The 24,509-nt window shown below is 41.3% G+C and overlaps 1 protein-coding gene across 4 annotated transcripts in view; it reads right to left on the minus strand.

The window, feature by feature from the left end:
• Nucleotides 1-24,509, minus strand: part of LOC136866384 (putative fatty acyl-CoA reductase CG5065) — a 234,392-nt gene that overhangs the window by 35,509 nt on the left and 174,374 nt on the right. For all 4 annotated transcript variants that reach the window (XM_067143296.2, XM_067143306.2, XM_067143313.2 and 1 more), the window contains 2 exons: nucleotides 22,514-22,762; nucleotides 14,469-14,614 (listed from right to left, as the gene is read on the minus strand). In XM_067143296.2, the coding sequence (XP_066999397.2) occupies nucleotides 14,469-14,614; nucleotides 22,514-22,762 (395 nt within the window). The remainder of the gene's footprint in view (nucleotides 1-14,468; nucleotides 14,615-22,513; nucleotides 22,763-24,509) is intronic.

Consider the following 24,509-nt stretch of genomic DNA (forward strand, 5'->3'; position numbering starts at 1 on the left):
AAGCCTCCTTGGGGTTTCGGGACTAGAAAAATAGGCGAAGAATACGCTGACTTAGAGGGCCTAATAATACCATCCTTCAACATCTGATCGATGATTTCTTTCAGAGCCTTCATTTTAGGTGGAGATAGCCTATACGGTGGAAAACGGACAGGAATTGAATCCGTGACCTCAATTTTGTATTCAATAAGGTCAGTAACACCAAGAGTATCAGAGAACACCTCGGGAAACGACTGACACAGTTTCCGAATACTATCAGCCTGCTCCTCAGGTAGATGTCTAAGGTCTAACAACATCTCATCCTGGGTAGGCGAAATAGATGAACATGATACAGAATTACACTTTAACAAGGGAATTCTACAATTGGACGCAAATTTGAATGTGCACGACCTACTCTGGAGATCGAGCACAAGACCAGTGTGAGAAATGAAGTTCGCTCCCAATATGATGGGGCAAGACAAACGCTTGGCCACAAACAATTTGATCTTCCATGTAAATTTAAAAACCCGAATTTTGACATGTAAGGAACCTAGAATTTCTAATGGAGATGAATTAGCCGAAACATATTTAACAGGAGATGAGTCATAGTCAGGGAGTTTACAAACAGATTTCAATTTAGAATACCAATCAGCCGAAATCATGGAACAAACACTGCCTGAATCTAAGAGAGCTGTTATAGGCTCGTTATTTAACTCAATCTTAAGAAAAGGAACAGGTGCGGGGGTATCCGCCGCAATCCTAAGACACTCTCTGGGGCATTCAAAAAAAGAATTTGAAGATTGCTCATTCCCTGAATTCTCGACCTTTTTGCCCGGGGCTGAGCCTTGGAAAGCAGAATTAGTCGACTCAGCCGAAGCCGCTAGTCACTTTTTATTATTGGAATAGCTGGAATTTGCACCAGAAGTTGAGCAGGAGGGGGTGCTATTTGAGTTTGGGCAATTCTTGGCGATATGTGAGAAGGCCCCACACTTAAAACAGCCTTGTGATGACCCTGCTCCATTCCTTGTCCCACTTGACTTGATCAGAGGACACTTATTCCGCAGATGTTCAGGCGACCCGCAAGCATAACATTTACGGGGATTGACTGGTCGGCGAGGTGGAGGCCGAGTGTTACTAAAGGAAGGCGGGGGTTCTTTCGCGACACGCAAAGAATCGGCGTATCTAACTCCTTCCGCTGAGACGGCCAATGCTTCAAGTTCAGAGAAGGTTTGCGGACACGCCGCGAAACACAAATATGACCTGTAGGATGGCGAAATACCTTCTACAATAGCCTGCACAATCTGATCTTCAGGAAAGTGCAGAGCAAACACCCTAGTGTAGAATTTGATATCTTGAATGAAATCAGCCAAGTTTTCATCCAAGCGCTGTACACGGTAATAGTACTTCTGAATCAGGGAGGACCTGGCCCTAGCCGGGATGAAGTTCGCTAGCAAATGGGCATGGAAATCCTCAATAGATGATTGCTCGGCAATGGCTCTTACGATTTTATCAGAGAGAATACCAATAGCATACGGATAGATAATTTGCAAAATTTGACATGGCGAAAGAGAAAAAACAAGAGCATGATCCTGAAATTCCACTAGAAATCTTAAAAATGAAATTACATCACTGGTGGTGTTGACGGAAAACTTAGAGATACCTCTAAGCAACATTGCCAATGGATGAGGCAAGCTACTGAACCCAGGTGACATAGTCGTTAAAGGTTTCAATGGCAAAGAAGTTAATTCAGAGCGGATGTTACCCAATGACGCACGGCGTTCAGATTCGTTGTTCGATGGGGCAGAGATAGTTTGAGCCGCAACGGTTATCCTATTGACTTCTCCCTGAGGAGGCTCTTCATCACTACCTACGTTCACTGTGGCGGGTTGATCAGTTTTGGGAGGAACTTCGCCGGTTAGCAATTGAGTGACCTTATTAGACAATTCAGAAATAGTTTCAAGGAGCGTATTAGCGTCCTTCCTCTGAACGTCATTCACCTTTAGAGACAACAGATCATTAACTCTATTTGCAAAGTGATACAGCCTGCCTTGCACACGCTTAATTTGATTAGGAGACGGATCGTTTTCATCAAAAAAGCTGACTACAGATGCTAGCCCAGTAATATTCTCGACGATCGTGGAAAGAGAGTCATCAATTTCTTTCTCTCCCAAATTGGGGATGGAAATGGGCAAATCAAGGGACTCTCTAAGCTTGTTGGTGTCGATTGCAACCGTGCCTCCAGATTGCACATTTCTGATAGTTAACTCGTATATCAACTCCTCTTTGCGCAAATAGTTAAGGAGGAGAACATCGCGAGGGCCGGGCATGATGACAGAACAATTTTGAAAAACTCAAAAATTCCAGCAACTGAGAAAATTGTTAGAGTTCGAATCAAAGCAAAGTTTAGCCGTCAAAAGGGGCTAAATTGAGACCCATTCAACCACGCTCTGCTACCACTTGTTACCGTGTTTTAGCGGTAGGTAGAGGCGTAAGAAGGTGCGGGCGTGAATGGGTTTCAAACTACGGAATCAAAGTTAATGTAAAAGTAATTTAAAATTTAACTAGGTTATATTTTCTTTTCAAAAACAAAGCAATAACAGACATGGCAGGTACAATGTAGCAAAACAAGGGGAGATACAATATTTACAGGTTTTGGGCTTCATGCCCTGACTTCTGCGATCAGCTCAGTTTTACCACAAACACAAGTTTTAACAGAGGGGCAGAAAACCCCATTCATCCCTAGGAGCCCCTGGCTCCGAATTACACAGAAAAGCCTCCACGAGGCATATGACACTCCATTTTCAAAAGAGCGATCCGCTCTTAAAATTTAAGCCTCTCAAAGGCCACACCAAACTCTACCTTCAAGCTGTCCTCTAAGGACGTATTCACAGGGGTAAAATACCCAACCTACAGAGGTCTATTACATGAAAAGAAGGTTGATTATATGACCTCTAAAATAACAATTTGAGAGGAGGCGATCTTGCACTCCTAATACACTTTGTTTTTTTTAAAACCTAATCTGGCTCTGGGCCGCTAACGCAAGGGCTAATCCCATACTACAGAGGTGACTTAGAGAAGAACACTTTACATTACATAAACGAAGAATAGTTTGAGAAAATAAGTTCACCTCAAAACAACTGTGAGTGGGAGCTCGAGAGGGTTAGCACTCTCTATCCCAATATGTAGCTTTACAAGAAAAAGATGAAAAGAGTAATTACATTTTAGGAAAAGGTTACATGATGGAAATGCTTCGAACCCGCCGCGAGTGTTAAACTGCCGACCTAGCAAGAAAAGAAGTTATTAATAGGCCATTACCTGGTGTTGAACGGCTGAAGAAGAAAGAGGCGCTTCCCGCCTCCTGCTATGTACTTAATACACTGAAAGATGGAACAGAAGTGGCCCGGAGACCCCAAAATCAGCAGTTTATATCCTCTCGCGGAAGATTCTAGGCGTTAGGGGAAATAAAACACCCTCCCTCAAAGTTTTTATTGGCTAGGGAAAAGAAACCCCTACATAGAGGAAGAAGAAACACATTATTGGTGGAAAATTAATTAAAGAAATTCGGGATTGGCTAGATCCAAAATAAGGGGAAAAAGAGGGGTATACAGCCAACTTAAACAATGACAGAAAGAAATTTAACAAAGAACAAACTCTTGAAATAAAAATTTCTCCAACAAAATAGTTCTTTGATTTCGCACTAGGTTGCACTATTGTAATTCTTCCGTAGTGTCCTCTAGAAGAGAAAGTTCACACTTCTTACTTCAAGCGAAACAAAAACACATCAAAGGTGACACAGTTCAAAAACTCAAAATTTTCCACGTGGTGACATCTTCTGAGAAAGTAGAGAATTAATAGAATAGATAAAGTTCAACCTTCCTCCAGAAGAGGAGTTTCAACTGGCGCAACTTTTAAATAAACGGTGTAGAGGTGTACCGCCCGGTACAATTTTTATTATTATTATTATTATTATTATTATTATTATTATTATTATATGATACCGGGCGATTTGGCCGTGAAGTCAGGGACACGCAGCTGTAAGCTTGCATCCGGGAGATAGCTGGTTCGAACCCCACTGTCGGCAGTCCTGAAAATAGTTTTTCGTGGTTCCCATTTTTTTTGTAAGCTGATTTACGTCGCACCGACACAGATATGTCTTATGGCGACTATGGGATAGGAAAGGGCTAGAGTGAGAAGGAAGCGTCTGTGGCCTTAATTAAGGTACAGTCCCAGCATTTGCCTTATGTGAAAATGGGAAACCACGGAAAACCATCTTCAGGGTTGCCGACAGTGGGGTTCGAACCCACTATCTCCCGAATACTGGATACTAGCCGCACTTAAGCGACTGCAGCTATCGAGCTTTGTGTTTCCCACTTTCACACCAGGCAAATGCTGGGGCTGTGCCTTATTAAGGCCACGGCCGCTTCCCACCCACTCCTAGGCCTTCCCCATTCCATCGTCACCATAAGACCTATTTGAGTCGGTGTGACGTAAAACAAAGGAAACTTTTTTTTTTTTTTGCTAGTGGTTTTACGTCGCACCGACACAGATAAGTCTTGTGGCGACGATGGGATAGGAAAGGCCTAGGAGTTGGAAGGAAGCGGCCGTGGCCTTAAATAAGGTTCAGCCGCAGCATTTTGCTGAAAATGGGAAACCACCGAAAATTCTTTATGGCCCCAAGTAGAAACCACACCTGGAGGGTTAACAGATTAAAAAAGAAAGTTATTCGAAGAAAAACATTTGAGTTCGTAAACTTTTACATTTACAGTACACAATCAGGTATATCCCTGAACTTAAATAACAAATTTCGAAAAATTATATTGTCATATTCCTGTGATGTAAAAACAAACCAACCAACAAACAAACAAACAAACAAACAAACAAACAAACAAAATATGATCGGAACCTACTTACGACTTTTATGCAGATATATGAGCTAAAATAGAAGAATATGGCAAAAAATCGAAATTGAGTGAGATGGCTACGCGGTTCGCGCCGCGTAGCTGTGAGCTTTCATTCGGGATATATTGCGTTCGAATCCCACCGTCAGCAACCCAAAGATGGTTTTTTCGTTGTTTCCCAGTTTTACACCAGGCAAATGCTGGGGATGGTCAGTAATTACAGCCACGGCTGCTACCTTCCCAAATCCTTGCGTCACCAAAACCCGTTGATGTGTTAGTGCGAGGTTAAACCACTAGCAAAATAATAATTATTGTAAGTGCAAGGCAGTATTATAATTTTATTGATATAGATTATTCTTCCAGTAAGATGCTCAACACACATCAACAAACAGTAAGATTGGGGACATTCTGGTCGACGGCCCTTATACTTAATACTAGCTGTAGTACCCGGCGTTTCACGGATAGGGTTTGAATGTTTACCTTTAAGATTTGTATTACCAGTTAGTTACGTGTAAAGTGAATTTTTATAGAATTGCATTTTGCGATGTTGATTGATATTTTACGACCGATTATGTATTTTTTAGAGTTATTTTTGTGTGTTTGATTTCAAGTTTTAGATTATTTATTTTTCGAGTGGAAGCTGGAATTGACTGGGAAGTACATGATCCTTTCAAAAAACTGAATTGAAATGAAATGTCGTGTGGCTTTTAGTGCCGAGATATCCCAGGACGGGTTTGGCTCGCCAGGTGCAAGTTTTTCTATTTGACTCCCGTGGGTGACCTGCGCATCACGATGAGGATGAAATGATGGCGAAGACAACACATACACCCAGCCCCCGTGCCGTAGGAATTAACCAATGAAGGTTAAAATCCCCCACCCGGCCGGGAATCGAACCCGGGACCGTCTGAACCGAAGGCCAGTACGCTGACCGTTCAGCCAACGAGTCGGACTTTCAAAAAAATAAAAAGTGACAACAATATGTACTTCCCGTCGTTACTGTCATTACTGTCATTGAGACTGCCACCAATCAGCCGTACAACCCCAAAGCAGTGGATTCAACTGTAATCTCGGCCATTTTAGACTATTTACTTTTAAGCCCCTCTCAGTCCCCCGTCTCAATGGAAACTGAAAATGCACTTAAACAGTATCCGGAGAGTCACAATTCGTCTCAGCGACGCATAAACAATGCTAGTTGCTTTACGTCGCACCGACACAGACAGGTCTTGCGGCGACAATGGGACAGGGAAGGGCTGGGAGTGGGAAGGAAGCGGCCGTGGCCTTAATTAAGGTACAGTCCCATAAACAATGGATTCTACATTAATATCAGTTACTTTCCATTATTTTTCCATGTCATCCTCTCCCATTCACCACACCCAGCGGTGGTTGGTTTGTTTTATCTCCATAGTATTTTTTTCCAGATGGTAAGTCATATGTGTACCAAATTTCGTTGAGAGCTATTCTGTAAAATACACACACATTTTCACAATCTCACTCATTTTGGCCATTTTATTTTTCCACTCTTTCTTTCCTCACTCCCTCAAAGAGGCTGAACTTCGACTTATAAAAAATCCAGAGTGTCACTATTCACCTCTGCGATCGTGAAAAGTAACATTATTTTCGATTAATTTTTATATCTCACTCCCGCCTTACCCCCACCACAAAGGGGATGAACTTGAACTTAAATTCGGAGTGTCACTGTTCATATCAGTGACCCCAAAAAGTATGCGTCCGACACTATTTTATATTATTTTCATATCTCACACCCCGCTCATCCCCCTCCCGCCAAAGGGACTGAACTTGGACTTATAAAATATTCGGAGTGTCACTATTCATCTCAGCGACCCCGAAATTTCTGGATTAAACGCTGTTTTTGGTTATTTGTATATATCACTCCTCTTTCGCCCCCGACCCCAAAAGGGGCTGAACTTGGACATAAAATTTGGAGTTAAACTAATTATATCAGTGTCCCGGAAACTACCGAGTCGACACTATTTTCGAATATTTTTATTTATCAATCTCCCCTCGCCCCCACCTCAAACGAGGCTGAACTTGGATTTTTTAAAAATCCGGAGTGTTACTATTCATCCAGCGACCCCGAAAACTATGGATTCGACACTATTTTCGGTTATTTTTATGTATCACTCACCCTCTCGCCCCCACTCTAAAGGGGACTGAACTTGGAATTTTAAAAATCCGGAGTGTCACTATTCATTTCAGCGACCCCGACAAATATAAATTCGACACTATTTTCAGTTATTTGTATATACCACTCCCGCCTCGTCCTCCACCCCACCAAAGGGGACCGAACTTGGACTTGACAAAAATCCGAAGTGTCACTATTCATCTCAGCGATCCTGAAAAGTGTGGATTCGACACTATTTTTGATTATTTTTATACATCATTCCCCACTTGACCCCATCCCAAAGGGGGCTGAACATGGGCTTTAAAAAATCCGTAATGTCACTATTCATCTGAGCGACTCCGAAAACTATGGATTAGACACTGTTTTCAATTATTTTCATATGTCATCCCACTCGCCCCCCGCCCCTAAGGGTGCTTGGGGTGTCTTACCCCCACGCGGTTTGTTTCCCGATACTGTACTAAATCATAAGTGTACCAAGTTTGGTTGAAATCTGTTTTGTGGTTTTTTTTGCTAGTTGCTTTACGTCGCTCCGACACAGAATGGTCTTATGGCGACGATAGGACAGGGAAGGGCTAGGAGTGGGAAGGAAGCTGCCGTGGCCTTAATTAAGGCACAGCCCCAGCATTTGCCTGGTGTGAAAATGGGAAACCACGGAAAACCAATTTCAGGGCTGCCGACAGTGGGGTTCGAACCGTTCTGTGGTTTAAGAGGAGATGTAATACATACCCACATACATGTGTGTGCGTGCGTGCGTGCGTGCGTGCGTGCGTGTGAATCTAGTGGTGTTGGTTTAACATTACACTGACAATCACATGTTATCGGTGTTAGGATTGGGAAAGTAGCGGCCGTGACCTCAATTAAGATAACGCCTCAATATTTGCCTACGAAATCACGGAAAATCATCTTCAGGGCTGCCGGCGGTATGATTAGTAGTCTACTCACCGTTTCTCGAATGCAAGCTTATGCTTACACGACTTTTACTGCATTGCCTACTCGCTCATGAGTGTGAAGTCATTCTGACAACCTGCATAGCCTACTTGGAGGTGGTAATTATTGTTTTAACAACAACAGCAATAATAATAATAATAATAATAATAATAATAATAATAATAATAATAATAATAATAATAATAATAAATCACAGAAATATTAACAGATACAATTAGAAAAGGGCGATTACAAGTAAAAATCTACGGCCACCTATATACACAATTTACATTTCAAAATTCCCTAGTATAAATAACTATTTATATAATTTAATTTAATTTAAACAAAAACACATCAATTTAGATATTGAGAGGGAAGTTAAAAAAACAGGGTTAATTCCATTTTAGGTTTTACCCCCTAACCCCTCTTCGAAATTTCAAATGCCACTCCTGATAATGTTATCTGCTTTTACGCCCAACTAACAACTTTTACCGTCTTCGGAGACGCCTAGGTGCCGTAATTTAGTTCCGCGGGAGTTCTTTTACATGCCGATCAATCTACCAACACGGAGTTGATGTATTTGAGCACCTTCAAATATCACCGGACTGAGCGAGGATTAAACCTGCCAACTTGGGCTCAGAAAGCCAGCACCTTAACCGTTTGGGCCACCCAGCCTGGCAATGCCACTTCTGTATTTTTATACTTATGTTTGAAAGAACATGAATTTGTTAGTATATCTTATTCATTACTTCTCTTATCTTTTGTTTCTATCTCCTTGGAAAGCAGGATTATTACTTTTGTTGACCAGAGCTGAATAGAATAACATCACAGACTAATGAGCATTATTTAATAGGATTAGTAGTGCTTGGGTAAAAAATGGTGTGTGCTCTTTAAGAAAGAATTTTTAAACTAGGGTTAATTATATTTTGGGTTTCACCCTCTCAAGCCCAGCCACTCCTTTGAAACTTCCAATGACACCCCTTAAGTTTTAATACTTATTTTTGAGAGAGCATTATTACTGTAGTAGAACCCATTCATTTGTTCTCATATATGTTGGTTTCTATCGTCTTGCCAATCTGGATTTTTGCTTTTGTTAGTCATTACCTGTGCGACAGTGGCTGAAATACAAGATTTCCTGGAAAATGGTTTGATAGGGAAGGTGCTGTAGAATGGCCAGCAAGATCACCAGAAGTCACACATTTCGACTCTTCCTATGGGGTCATTTAAAATCAGTTATTTAAATTCCTGCGCCTGAGAATATTCAAGAACTGAAAAAGTAGTATAACCCGAGAATATCGGCGGATTGGTTAAAAAAACACTCCAGAAGGTTCGCGAAGAGTTTCGAAATATACTGATTACTGTCTAGCAAACAATGGAGAACTTTTTGAAAAATTAAAAAAAACATGTTTTCATCCAGATAATCGTTCTTTGTTCAAATCCAAGTAGTTCCATCAAGACGACGGAAAAGAAAAGATGTGAGAACACATGTACACGATGTACTAACAAATGAAGATTCTTTCAAAAATAAGTCTAAAAATAAAGGAGTGTCATTGGAAATTTCGAAGAGGGGGTAAGAGGGCAAAACCTAAAATGTAAGTAAATCTGGTTTTAAACTTATTTCTTGAAGAGAGTACACCATTTTTAAATAATTAATTACCCAAGCGCTTCTAGTGAATAATGCTCAGTAGTCTGTAATTTGATTCTTTTCAGCTCTGATCAACAACAGCAATAATCCACGTTGCCAATACGGTAGAAAACAATATGACAAGTAATGAATGAGATGTACTTACAAATGAATGCTCTTTCAATAATACTGCAAGTACATGTCTTGAAATTCCATAGAGGGAATGGCTGGGAGTGAGAGGGTGAAATATAAAATTCAATAAACCACTGTATTAAACTTCCCCTTCAATATCTATACTGACGTATTTTTTGTTTAAACTAAATAATCAGTTTGAAGTTTTAAGATGAAAACCCTGTATAACGGAGAACAATAGAGTGACAAAGCAACTTCTAAACCTACACAATCCCTGATAAGCCACAATAATTGGTTAGTAGGAATAAACAAAGACCTACAAGAAATTGGCATTAAGGTAGAAATTATTCAAGAAAACCAAGGTTAGAAACCTTATCAGTGAACAAGAAATTGTATAGAAACCTAAAAGAAAACATGCAGGATAGACAGCAGAACGCAAAAAGAAACTCAGTGAACGAATGGACAGATATTGGGAAGAAAAAAAAAAAGCGGTGTGATAAGTAAGTTCTAAAGGCTCCTTCGCTGGGCATAACGAATCAAAAATAATTTCAAAAGTAGAAATGTAAATTCGTACACTCATTCCGAGGTGGTGCAGCTCTTTCTAGGCACACCCCGAATGGAGGTACAGGCCAATCTCAAATTTTTGACAGTACCGAGAATTGAACCCGGACCTCTGAAGACGGCAGCTAATAGCACTAATCTTTACATTACAAAGGTGAAAATTAATAATAATAATAATAGTAATAATAATAATAATAATAATAATAATAATATTTTCAATCTGATTTACGTCGCACAGACGCAGATAGGTTTTATGGCGACGATAGTATAGAAAAGTGCTAGAAGTGGGAAGGGAGCTACCGTGGCCTTACTTAAGGTGCAGCCCCAGCATTTGCCTGGTGTGAAAATGGGAAACCAAGGGAAACTATCTTCAGGGCTGCCGACAGTGGGGTTCGAACCCACTATCTCCCGAACGCAAAGTCACAGCTGCGCGCCCCTATCCGCACGGCCAACTCGCTCGGTAATAATAATAATAAGAAGAAGAATTGTTGGCTACGTTTCATTACTACTTTACGGTTTTTGGAGACGCCAAGGTGCCGGAATTTAGTCCTGCAGGAGCTCTCTTACCTGTCGGTAAATTAATCGATAAGAGGCTGATGTATTTGACACCTTCAAATACCACCGGACTGACCCAAGTCTCTAGCACTGAAACTTTGAACATCCGCGTAAGAATATCGGCGGTTAGCTGAACTGTGCCGATGTAAATACAACATTTCATTCGTAACTTTACAATGTTAGAAGGTCAACGTTATTTTGCTCAAATATTCCTAATTAAGTAGAACGCTACGTCGAGTCGAGATTGTAACATCGCGACATTCATCAGAATTTGACGCGGAAAGCCAGTTTTAATATGGCTAAGATGGTTTAAGGTGATGAAGATCTACTTCACTCGTCATTCGTCCTCAGGACATTGAGCTCCGTCCCAATCCTTGTACCAGGATTTAAATCTGCAGCGATAGAGTCGAGTAAGTACAGGAATCGAACTCACCACTGTTGGTATGTATTGAATATTACTATTCCTGGTCTTTTCCCCAATTATTTGGTGTTAGCACTACAGTAATATCGATTACGTCCAGTTCTACAGCCGGATACCCTTGCCGACGCTTATCGGATGTGGACCGTATATTCATTACGGCGTATTTCTCTGGTGGTTGGTAATGCATTGTATGGTAATGAAGATGGATGTTAAGACCAACATAAATACTTAGCCCTCGAGCTTTGTTCGAAATCCTATTTTGCACAAAGTTTAGTCGAAATTGTGTCAACTACTGTGCGGTGTTGTAATTGAACACAATAAGACATTTTAGTACAGTGAGAGAGCCCTCCCACTAAACACAACAATTAAGCAACATACACAGCGGTCACACATTGGATGGGTAACCACATATTCATCTATACGTGGGTACAGTGATAGTGGTTTTCACACACTAAAAACACAGGTAGGTACTGTGAAAGAGTACCAAACACTCAACTTCTTGTTGGCTTTTATTTCAATCTACGTGGGTCGGCACTTGAGATAGATTTGGACTAGTTTCACGGCCGGATGCCCTTCCTGACGCTAACCCTACCTGGAGAGAATGTGTTCACTATTGTGATTTTCTGGTGGTGAGTGGTAGTGTGGTGTGCTGTATGTAGATGAAAACAAATGCCCAGCCCCCGAACTGTATGCAATTAAAAATCTCGGCCCGGTCGAAAATCGAACCTGGTTCCCTCTGAACCGAAGACTAGTACGCTGACCATTCAGCCAAGGAGCAAGACAGGTAATAAACATTTAACCAAGTCTCAAAACAAAAATATGTCTTAACTTCTATAAAAGCTGCAAATAACTTGCTGGTGTCACCGTTGTCAAGGCAGAGAGCGACCCAGAACAATGAAGCATGGTCCTGTGATTCATTCGGCTTGCACCAGAAAAATGTTGCACTTCAATGCTTTTATACTGATTTTGGATAACATTCGCTACAAATTGCCCTAAATGCTATTTCTAACTTTCCGAACATAACTACGTAAGTGGATTGGCGAAGTGTGAGTGTGTACTGGACAAATGTACATTAAAGAGGAAGAAAATAAATGTTTTTATTACTAAGGACCATAGCACGAGAGACTGTATGTAGGGTGTACAAAAATATCATCCACAATAATAGGTTGGGGGCTTCATTCATCCCATCCCTGACCCGGTCATTGACTGGAAAACAGGTTGTAGGTTTTTCATTTTCAATAATAGGTTGGGATAAAGTGGATCAGGACAATTAAAGTAAAAATACGAACCAGCAACCCTCTAACTCGCAATTTTATTCCATATTCAAACGGGTAAAGTATGATGTATATACCAGGTGGCTCCCGAACGCCGTACTTTCTACATATAAATGTCCCGCATGCACAAATGGAGAATACCGGGCGAGTTGGCCGTGCGCGTAGAGGCGCGCGGCTGTGAGCTTGCATCCGGGAGATAGTAGGTTCGAATCCCACTATCGGCAGCCCTGAAGATGGTTTTCCGTGGTTTCCCATTTTCACACCAGGCAAATGCTGGGGCTGTACCTTAATTAAGGCCACGGCCGCTTCCTTCCACCTCCTAGGCCTTTCCTATCCCATCGTCGCCATAAGACCTATCTGAGTCGGTGCGACGTAAAGCCCCTAGCAAAAAAAAACAAAAACAAAAACAAATGGAGAATGGGATGTCCAGCAACTGATTTTCACAGGGGAACTACTGCCAGCGGGCAGGTTACGTCAGAATATGAAGAGATAAGAATCGGAGTGTCACTCGCAGCATGTTACTCAGCGCCACCGGTCTAATGCACCCCTTGCATTAGTAAACCTCTTTTTCCACCACATACTTCTAGGCTGGTGTATGGTATAGCCGCACTATATTTGCTGTCTGCATATCGATAATGACTAGTGTGTTCAGCAGCGATGAATAAACAGACATTATTTTAAACTGGACAATCTGGTCGGAAAGCAACAGAAGCTTCAAACAGACGTATGCCTTCTACACACGTATTTCGCCGAAGAGTATTAGTTCTTGTTTCATACAATCAACTCTTTCATCGAGTGGAATGTCTACAGGTGTATAAATTAATAAGTTATTAGATTTCCTTTTATGCATATTTGGCGTGTCTACAAACAGTAACGGCGATTAGGGAGTGGGGCGAGGAGGGACAGTCGCCCCGCCACCCACCCACTTTGTAGAGTAAACATTACATTTTTATTTCACTTTAGCCAGCTGGAACTAGGAATTATTTTTTAAAAGCTGTTTGTAAAAATCTTGTTATCTTATCTGCTAATTCCTTCGTTTAATTTCTTTAATTATTAACATAATTATTGACAGAAATACGCTCAAAACGCCGTTTGTCGCGGCTAACCGATTTGTGTAGCGCTACGGCAAGTAGTGCCCGCTGTCAGTAGTTCCCCTGTGAAAATCAGTTGGTAGATATCCTATTCATCATTTGTGCATGCGGGACATTTATAAGTAGAAAGTACGGCGTTCGGGAGCCACCTGATGTAAAGCCCGGATTTTTATGCAGTAATAGGTTAGATTGCAAACTAATTTGGTTAGTAGGAAGTGTCGGCCACCCGCTCTTCCACAGCGTAGTAAGAGTAACATAAATTACAGGGGTTTGATGGATCTTACCCCTAATGTCTATGCAATCCCCATAGCACAACGGTTGTGAAGGTAGACTATACTTGCAACTCGCTTCAGTAAGTTTGCATTCTAACCTATTAATGCATAAAAATCCGGGCTCTATATATAAGTATACAGTCAGTATAACGTAGCTTTAGCAATGTCTGCGGCCCAAATACCTCGAAATGAGCCTCCACGACGTCCTAAATCACACTTATGTTGTGAAGCCATTTTTGTGATGCCGAGGATTCATGAGACGAAGATCCTTCAGAAACAGGATGATGAATTTTTGCACGAATACATACACCCTTCGCTCACACTGTCGTTCGGGAGCAAAAGTAGAACTGAGAGACCAAGCAGAACGACCGCGGAGACTCCGATCTGATGAATTATGGTGGCAAGACTACATTAGCTTACTTTCTCCAGTTGATCCTGGATGGAAATTGCGAGTTAGAGAGTTGGTTTTATCACCGCCAGTGATTACTGGACCCTGCACAGTTTGACGCTGATTCTTCCAGACAAGAGTTTTTCCACTCAGTTTTTATGCAAGGAAATGTACCAAGCTACTACGCGAGTAATAACATCACTTACTTGGGTGTGATGGTGTCTAGGAGCTCCTCGTCCATCCAGTCGACACACTGCAACAATTTATCAGGGTCTGATGGCGATGGATAAACTTGTTCGTGGATGTCAGTTCGGTCACAGTTACAGTAGGCTGTAGACACGTGGATCAGAGCCTGTGAAAAACGCAACAGATTATTATCTCATGGCTCTCTTTGGAGTATTAATGCTGTCGATGGTGTGTTCTTAATTGGTAACGGATCAATAAATAGCTGAAATAGTGTATAGCATATAAATATCTATAATAATAATAATAATAATAATAATAATAATAATAATAATAATAATAATAATAATCCTCCGAACACGGGCTATTAATCCGATTTAGTACAGGCACAAGTCAGAATGAGTCAGTTCGAACAGGACATGATTGTAGGGGCCCAGAATTTCGGGAATTCCATCAGAGAGATTTCACGGGTTACATCTGTTCAGGTCCACTGTTAGCGATGTTATTGTGAAGTGGAAATGTCAGCCAAGCACTGAACCCAATCATTGCTATGGTAGGCCTAAGAAATGAACTGATAGGCACCACCTAAATCTAAAGCGTACTGTATGAACTAATCGTCATACATCTTTGTCAGCTATAGGAGAGGAATTCAGTTGCAGACCAGGGACGAAAGTCATTAACAGAACGATCCGTCAAGAAGCGATAGGACTCTGTTTTCGGAGTCGTACTGCTGCCCGGAAGTCATTCATCACACGAACGAATAAGCGACGACGCTTAGAGTGGTGCAAACAGCAGTGGTCTGTGGAGCAATGGAAAAAGGTTTAATGAAATGATGAGTCACGTATATCTTGTGGCACTTAGACCAGCGCGAGTGGACCTGGCGGATGCCTGGCGAACTGTATTTACACCTGAGTGTATTGCGGCGACAGTGAAAATAGGTGAAGGTGGTGTTGCAACAATTTGGAATCTGTATCAGCATGATAATACTCCTGCCCACAAAGCAATGTCCATTGTATCGTGGTTCGAAGAAAATTTGGTGGATGTGCTGGAATGACCAGCTCAAAGACCTAACCTAACCCGAATATCTTTGGGATTAACTAGAGCGTCGGCTGCGTGGCAGATCAATTCGTCCAACAACCCGGTTACAACTATTCACCATGCTTCAGGATGAATGGAAACAAATTCCACCTTCAGTGTACCACTACTTAGTGGAAAGCCACCCGTGAATATTAAACGCTGTAATAGTAGCACAAGGAGGTCCTACACGCTGTTAGTTAAAATAGCTGGCATCGTTGGAACGAACAGCAAGGAGTATCCGGATACTTTTGGACACACAGTGTACTTTGTCTACTAACTTATGATCGATCACCAGCTCGCGGTTTCGAATCTAGGAAAGTTATCGGTGTTTGAAGGGTAGACTAGAATTTCGGCACCCGTTGTCATATTACAGTCTTCTGCTGGCCACTCAGCGTTCACTGGTCGAAATTTACTCAAACCATTCAGTATGCACTATTATACCACTAGTATTCAAACCACCCTAGATTGCACTAATTTAGGACTGCTATCCTGTAGCTGAGTCCATACGGCTATTATTATTATTATTATTATTATTATTATTATTATTATTATTATTATTATTATTATTATTATTATTATTAAAACTTCCTGTGTGGATCAGTAGTAGAGTACAGGCCTTTCAGTCTAAAGACATTCAGTAGATGTAGCTATATTCTGAAGGGCGGGAAAAATCCGATTTGCACTCCATGCCTTTCGATGTCACCAATATTCAGTCAGGCTGTTATACTCGGTACGCAGCAGTAATCCCATCTATCGGACTTGAGCGGCAGCTTAAGGGGCAGAGAACATCACCACAAACAATGGTCAATGTAATGTTATTGTTGATCAATGTCATGCGCCTTCAATATTGTAGGCCTTCACATTTTTCTGTTTTTTTTTTTTTTTTTTTTTTTTTTTTTTGCTTCATGTCGCACCGACACAGATAGGTCTTATTGCGATGATACCCTTCACATTTAGTTTTCTTCCGACTCTGAAATACCACTCTTATCATAGTCGGTACGGTAACATTGAATAAAACATAAATGATCGGAAACTGTATTCTCTATAAATTTTGTTATGTAGTACTTTCCGACAGGACCAATAACATAGGTATTTAAAAATTAAATTTTAGGCGCATTCCCCTAAACTGCAATTTCATACAGGCCGAATAAAATTGTTTATAACTTATACTGCAGTTTGTTATTCCCCGACTCTATGTACCGACTTTCATTAAATTCTGTTAACCCATTTTCTCGTGGTTCGGCGTTTACATGGACTTGGCAACAAAAATACAAATTCATGAATATCTGTGTCCTCCTTTTTAATCTTTACTACTCCTGCAAAGCTCTTATTTACTACAACTTTAGTGTTAGGTACACTCATTGCCACTACATCTACTTCGTGATTGGGGGTTTGAATGGGATTGGAAATCAATCTCCTATCCTTTATTCCCTTAATAACTGACACAAAAAATCTTATATAGACAGAAGCCTCCCTAAAATACTTCCTAGTACAAGCCCTGGCTTCCGCTGCACTACTGTTCTCTGTTATCTTAACATTTTCTCATAATCCTTTTGTTATGATATAAATGATCGGAAATTTAATTCTAAATAACTTCAGTTACGTAGTATTTATTGACAGGACAACTAATAATAATATAAATATTTGAGAATTCAATTTTAGGTCTTCCCCTAAACTACCATTTCACTCAGCTTGAGTAAAATGATTTATAGCCTAGATTGTAGTGGACCGAGCTCGATAGTTGCAGTCGCTTAAGTGCGGCCAGTATCCAGTATTCGGGATATAGTGGGTTCGAACCCCACTGTCGGCAGCCCTGGTTTTCAGTGGTTTCCCATTTTCACAGCAGGAAAATGCTGGGACTGTACTTTAATTAAGGCCACGGCTGCTTCCTTCCCACTCCTAGCCTTTTCCTGTCCCATCGTCGCTATAAGACCTCTCTGTGTCGGTGCGACTTAAAGCAACTTGTAAAAAAAAAAGAAAAAAAGATTGTAGTGGCTCATGCACCGAATTCACATACCGATTTTCATTAAATTCTCTTCAGCCGTTTTCTCGTGAGGCGTGTACAGACAGAGAGACAAAAATTACGGAAAAGTAAAAAGTGCATTTCCTTGTTTCTACGGACATGACCGATACAGAAATACCATTCTTTTCGAATTCTGAGCGATGTACAGACTAAACTCTTATTTTATACATAGATTATTATCATGCACTTAATTCATTCACAGAGGCTTGTAGACCGAACGCTGAAAGGTACAACAGTCAATAATGAATATGTATGTACATGTATGTAAAATGCTTGTGGTATACGTTACTGTTACCATAGTTACAGTACCACTAATTTTACGTGGAATCCGAACCACGGGAACGTGACTTTTCATTTTAAAAATATGCTACACGAATTGTTCGAGACTCGAACTGCGACTGCCTTGGTGAGAAGCCATTAACTATGCCATTCGGTTATCAGGGCGTCCTGTTGTTATTAATTGCCCGGCTCCTGGACTGAGTGATCAGCATAGTGGCTTCATTTCAGAGGGTCTCCGGTTCAGTTTACGGCCGACCCGGGAATTTTAACGGCGTCTGGTTAATTCCTGCAGCTCGGGGACTGCGTGTTTATGTTCATCTTAATACACACCTTCAATTACTCACCACGCATCACAGAAACACGCCGTAGAGAATACATCCCTTCACATGGAGTTGGCGTCACTGCAAGACAACCGGCCGTAAAACTGGGTTTAATCCACACACAGTGCCGACCTCAAGTAGTTGGGAGAAGGCCAGAAATAATAATAATACCGAGCTGAATGGCTGCGCGAGTCAACGGGCTACGGCTATGGAACCAAGCTCTGTATTCCGGGGACGAGCGGGGTCGAACTCCTCCGTCGGCTGTCCTAGTGGCTTTACGTCGCACCGACACAGATAGGTCATATGGCGACGATGGTATAGGAAAGGGCTAGGAGTTGGAAGGAAGCGGCCGTGGCCTTAATTAAGGTACAGTCCCAGCATTTGCCTGGTGTGAAAATGCGAAACCATGGAAAACCATCTTCAGGACTGCCGACAGTGGGATTCGAGCCCACTATCTCCCGGATGCAAGCTCAAAACTACGCGCCTCTAACCGTACGGCCGATTCGCACGGTGAGAATGGTTTACTGTGGTTTCCCCATTTCACTTCCAGACAAATGCCGGAACACTTCCTATTCATAGGCCACAGCCTATTCCTTTCACCTCCTTACCTTATTTCATTTATACTACCATCATTCATTTCATCTTCATTAGCTCCTCAACTGAGGTTGGCGTCAGCAAGGGCATCCGGCCGTAAAAGTATGCCATATAAATTCATCTCACATAATCCTCACCCCGTATTAGGGAACGGATATACATATAATAATAATAATAATAATAATAATAATAATAATAATAATAATAATAATAATAATAATAATAATAATAATAATAATAATAATAATAATAATAATAATAATAAGGTCAAAATAATCTAGCTAGAAGAAAATAAGACGGACCTCCAAGAAATTAATATCCCGGACGACATCATAGAAGATCTTGGAGCCTTTAGTACAATAGTAGCCAAGCACAAATTCGTGGAAAAACCGAAAAAGGAAACTGATAGGAAGTGGCCCACAGAATGCAAGATGGAACACAGTGCATTCATGAAGAGATTTTGGGAGGATAAGAAAGCAAAAACCATCAGGCCAACGAACAAGTTCAAACGTGCTCCTTTGGTCCAGAGGGTCCCGGGTTCGATTCTCGGCTGGGTCGGGGATTTTAACCTTCATTGGTTAATTCCAGTGACTCGGGGGCTGGGTGTGTGTGCCGTCTTCAGCATTAGAATTCATCACAGGTACGGCATGTCACCTATGCGGCGTCAACTCGAAAGATCTGCACTCGGCCTCTTCGGAGGCCACACGCCATTAAATTAATGGGTATAACGAAACAATAATAATAATAATAATAATAATAATAATAATAATAATAATAATAATAATAATAATAATAATAATAATGCTGGAATTATTAAAAGTCAGACCTTGTAGACTTCTGATTTGTATGGATACTTCCATTATATAAGCTGGACGACTACGAAAGGAATACAGGCGCCTGACATGTGTTTATAACCTAAATTTTGAACAGCATTGACCTTCAGTTTTTCTCACTCGTTTATAACATTCTCTTTCAGGCCTTCCGAATCGTTGCTACGGCTAAGTAACCAGGAATAAAGAAGTGACAGCATGAATACTGAAATACGTACGTGCAAGGTGATTCAATTCCAAGGAGTTCCTCACAATTCTACATAAATACGCAACGCCTTTAGAAATCCCGTCAAAGAAGAAAGTGGGACGAGGCCTCTTAGCACTGCCAAGCTCTTATCATTCAAATAATTCGACATGGCTTACAGAAGACTGGTCACCAGTGGTCAGATTCTGCGATCATTTATGTTTGTTAACTTTTACAATATTCAGTATTGTTGAACTTCGGAGCACTATGCCTTGCAGATGAGCAAGTTAACTAATTATTTTTCAAATTATAGAATGGTTGATTCAAGTAAAACGAGGATCCATTCGGTGGCTGTGGTATCCTACGTGATATTGATAATCTGTGGATAACCTTAGTTAAAGGAAAACTCAGAGTCCGGTCACGGAAACTGAAATTTCACGGTTCAAGTGAATCAGCCAACGGTGTTACTTGAAATCCGATTTAATAACTTTCAGGTTTTCTTTATTAAGGAAGTTCTAGGTTTAGTTCGAAAGCATAATCTTTCAGGGGCTGCCTGGCCGAGGCGGTAAAGGCCTGCTCGGTTCGCCCGGAAGGACGTGGGTTCGAATCCCCGTCAGGATCCCCGTCAGGAAGTCGTAAGATTTAAGAAACGAGATTTCCTCTTCCGTAGGTGCACACGGTCCTGAGGTTCACTCAGCCTACACGAAAAATGAGTACCAGGTTAATTCCTGGGGGCAAAGGCGGCCGGACGTAGAGCTAACCACTCTACCCCATCACGTGCCGCGGTTAACAATGGTGGGAACCTTCACCTTCCACTTCTCCAAGGGCCTTCATGGCCTGTACAGAGGTGTCTTTGAGATAATCTTTCTGTCATCTGTGATGTAAAATTTTCCTTTGTTTATTGATGCTTCACATCTTTCTCACGATTTCACGATTAACAAATTACATTTTTTCTACTTCTTAGATTTTACTTCACGTAAGGTAGATTTCCTTTCATAACCCGCGACCTACGTCAACAAGTGACAGAAGAGCCCGAAACCCCTGAAATAGGCGAATCTCATTACACGCTGCCGAGGACATCTGTTGACAATCATCATGCACGTTCGACATACCACTTTTTCCACACCTAGATGAGGTTCCGAGTGAAAACTGTGTAGATTCATCCCAGTTTTACACCCGAATACCCTTCCTGACACAACCCTATTTGGAGGGATATATGTGCCTGTGGTGGTTGGTAGTGTCGTGTGTTGCTCTGTAAATATGAAGGGGTGTGTCCTGGAAAGAGAAACACCCAACCCCACACCGAGTCAGACAATTGACCAAACGTGATCAAAATCGTCGATTGAGACTCGAACTCGAAGTCCTCTAAGCCGAAGGCCTCAACGCTGACCATTCACTAAAGGAGCAGGCCACCATCGAGATTTTCTCTTGGATGAAAAAAATTAACAAAATTTGTGAATGATATCCAGTGTTCAGATATCATGAAATATTCCTAGCCTGAAGGACGCCTCATTTCCAGAGATGTTTACTTAGAATCCTTCAAAGGCAGGCATAGTTCTTCCTGTGCACGCATTAATTTTTACCACTTGTTGAAGTCGTGCACTTTCTCGTTTCATGTTTTGAACTAGCTTATTCCTCGTTGATCAGTTATTTAGAACTTGTGGGAACATAATTTGCGAGCTACCTATCCGGGGTGGTAGGGGCATGCTCGCTCCACCCTAAAAGATGCGGGTTTGTTTTCCTGTCAGGAAGCCGAAAAAATAGAGAGGAGACTTATTTCTAGAGAGATGGCTCTGAAGTTCACTCATTCTGAACCAGAAATGTTGACCAGGTTGTTTCCTGGGAACAAAGGCTTAGGGCTTATAGCTCTATCCCACCTAGAATTAGTACTCCGCGAAATCTCAGTATGTAAATAGTTTCAAAATTATTTCATCGTCTTCTTCTTATTCCTCCTCTACAGTTTTCTGCACACACTGGTGGGGTCGCGGGTACATGTGGATTTGGTCCTGATCTACGGCCGGATGCTCTTCCTGACGCCAACCCTGTATGGAGGGATATAATCACTATTGCGTGTTTCTGTGGTGGTTGGTAGTGTGGTGTGTTGTGTTGTCTGAATATGAAGAGGAAAGTGTTGGGACAAATATAAACACGAACACCCCATCTCCGAGCCAAAAGAATTTATCAAACGTGATTAAAATCCCCAATCCGTCCGGGAATCGAACTCGGCACCCTCTGAACCAAAAATATCAACGCTGACTTCAGCCAAGGAGTCGGAATTCAAAGTTATTTACTACTATCCACATGATCCAATCTGGACTGCCTGCTGCAAGGAGCCATGGCTGAAAAAGTGCACAGTAGAATACTTTTTCCTTTGAAAGTATTTATCGTGTTTTGAAAAAAATGCACGGTTCAATAACGAAATGACAGAGAAATCAGTATAGTTCTAACTGAAAATTTGAAATATTTTGCGTTTAAACGGGCAGCTATGGGGAAAAGTAGTGCATTAATTTATACCCATCTCAATGTTGTTAATCTGTGTACAAGCATAAAGGTATATCTTCAACGTTTCAAGGGATATTGGGATGAATGAGCCTATATGAACAGTAGAATTCATGCTAACAGAGATGGTGAGATAATTATGATGAAGAAAGGGAAAGTAAGAAGTGTGAAGGAATACTGATACAAACCTTGGTTCGCTATGATTGTTGGACCGAACTTCAGTTATTTAAAAATAGGTAGAAAAATACGAATGTGTTCTTACTTCCAGTTTCACCATCTTGTGACAGAGTTCTACCAAGCGTTTGGTTCCTTCTACGTTCATAGAAACCGACAGTTTGAGTTTCTCGTCAAACTTGACGGTGGCTGCAGAGTGGAAGACGATTGACACGCTGTCTGCAAGGATCTTCTGGTCACTGCTACTGATCCCGAGCTCAGGCTGCGTGATGTCCCCCGCGATTGGTACCAGCTTGTTGAGGGCGTCGGGTCGATCCTTCCGAAGACCATCAAACAACTGAAAATGAAAGGCACTTCGCTACAGATCAGAAGATTCAATCAACACAGGAAGCTTATAATTAAGACATTTTCTTGAAATGCTGAAGAAATAAGATACCGTCGTTTCAGAACATATCAGAAGATTTAATCGATATACGGAAAATATAATTAAGAAACTCTTCCCTTATATGGTGGATGCAAATTTTCCTTAAACTTTGCGGTAAAAGTGTTTATTATTGCGTGTTTCTGTGGTGGTTGTTAGTATGGTATGTTTTATGTAAAAGAGTGTATGCTGGGACAAATGCAAACACAAATACCTAGTCTCATACTCAAAGGAAGTAATTAGATACAGAAAATATGGAAATAATTAATAGATTATTAAATAAAATTAATAAATTATATAAAGGAGAATTTTCATGACCACATTGTACTCAAAATAAACTTTAAAGTCGTGTTCTGTACATATAGTACATACTGAAGAGATCTTAATGCGAATACAACGCGGTCGTGAAAATTCAATATTCATTGACTTGGCCCACAACGGTCGACTTGCACGCTCTCCACAGTGTGATAGTAGTAGTGCCAGAACTGTAGCTTAGATCCTTTCCAAAGAACAAATATGGCCTAGGCCACGATAGCTCAGCTGGATAGAGCCACCGCCGCGAAATCGAAAGGTTGTGATTTCGGATCCCATTGGTGTCCGGTTGGCCATTTTTGTTCTGTACGTAGAATCTCTTCACTATGTGCCTATACAGCGTGTATCATAACTATACCGACAAAAAATCAGAAATGTTAGGTTAATCGGATTGGCGGAGAAAATTTTTCTTTTCGAGTACATGAGGTTTTTTTTTTTTACTTCTGCGCGTGCGATTCAAATTGAGTGGGAGAGGGGGGAAGGTGTAGGTGGGGGACAGAGGTAATGCGCGACACACCACACATCCTGAACAGGTCACTACTACATCCTTGTGAACTGTTCATTGAAGTAGGAGGAGGGCACATTGAACATCTACTGTAATCAAACGATTGGGCGTATTGTGTCCTTCGTTCAGTATTTCATTCCATTTACAATGTTGTGAGTGAAGGAATATACAATCGCAGGCCGGTAGCATTGCATCTTCGAGCGTGTTAAATAATAAAGAACATTACTGCGATCAAAAGACGAGATGAGAAACGATCCGGTGCATTCTTTGACTGACAAGTGTGTCTTAATTACATTGTGTTCTTGTGCTGTGTGTCGCCCGACTGAATGGCTCAGACGGTTGAAGCGTTGGCCTTCCGACCCCACCTTGGCAGGTTCCATCCTGGCTCAGTACGGTGGTATTTGGGAGGTGCTCAAATACGTCGGCATCGTGTCGGTAGATCTGATGGCACGTAAAATAACTCCTGCGGGACTAAATTCCGGAGCCTCGGCGTCTCCGAGACCGTAAAAGCAGTTGGCAGGACGTAAAGAAAATAACATTATTGATGATGATGATGATGATGCTTGTTGTTTAAAGGGGTCTAACATCTATGTCATCGGCCCCTAATGATACGAAATGTGATGACAAAATAAAAGTCCAAAATCCTCCACTGACCAGAATTCAAAACGTGAGGACGAAGAATGAATGGATGTATATGAATTTAAAACAATCAGTGGATCCGACCCGCAATGTCTCACATTCACAGAAACTGACGTAAAACGATAACATTACTGACCAAGGGACTGCTTCTACAGCATAATACTGAATCGATGATGCTTGTAGTCCAAAGGGGTCCAAAATCCAAGT

This window comes from Anabrus simplex, chromosome 1, assembly GCF_040414725.1.
Source record: "Anabrus simplex isolate iqAnaSimp1 chromosome 1, ASM4041472v1, whole genome shotgun sequence".
Classification (NCBI taxonomy): Eukaryota; Metazoa; Arthropoda; class Insecta; order Orthoptera; family Tettigoniidae; genus Anabrus; species Anabrus simplex.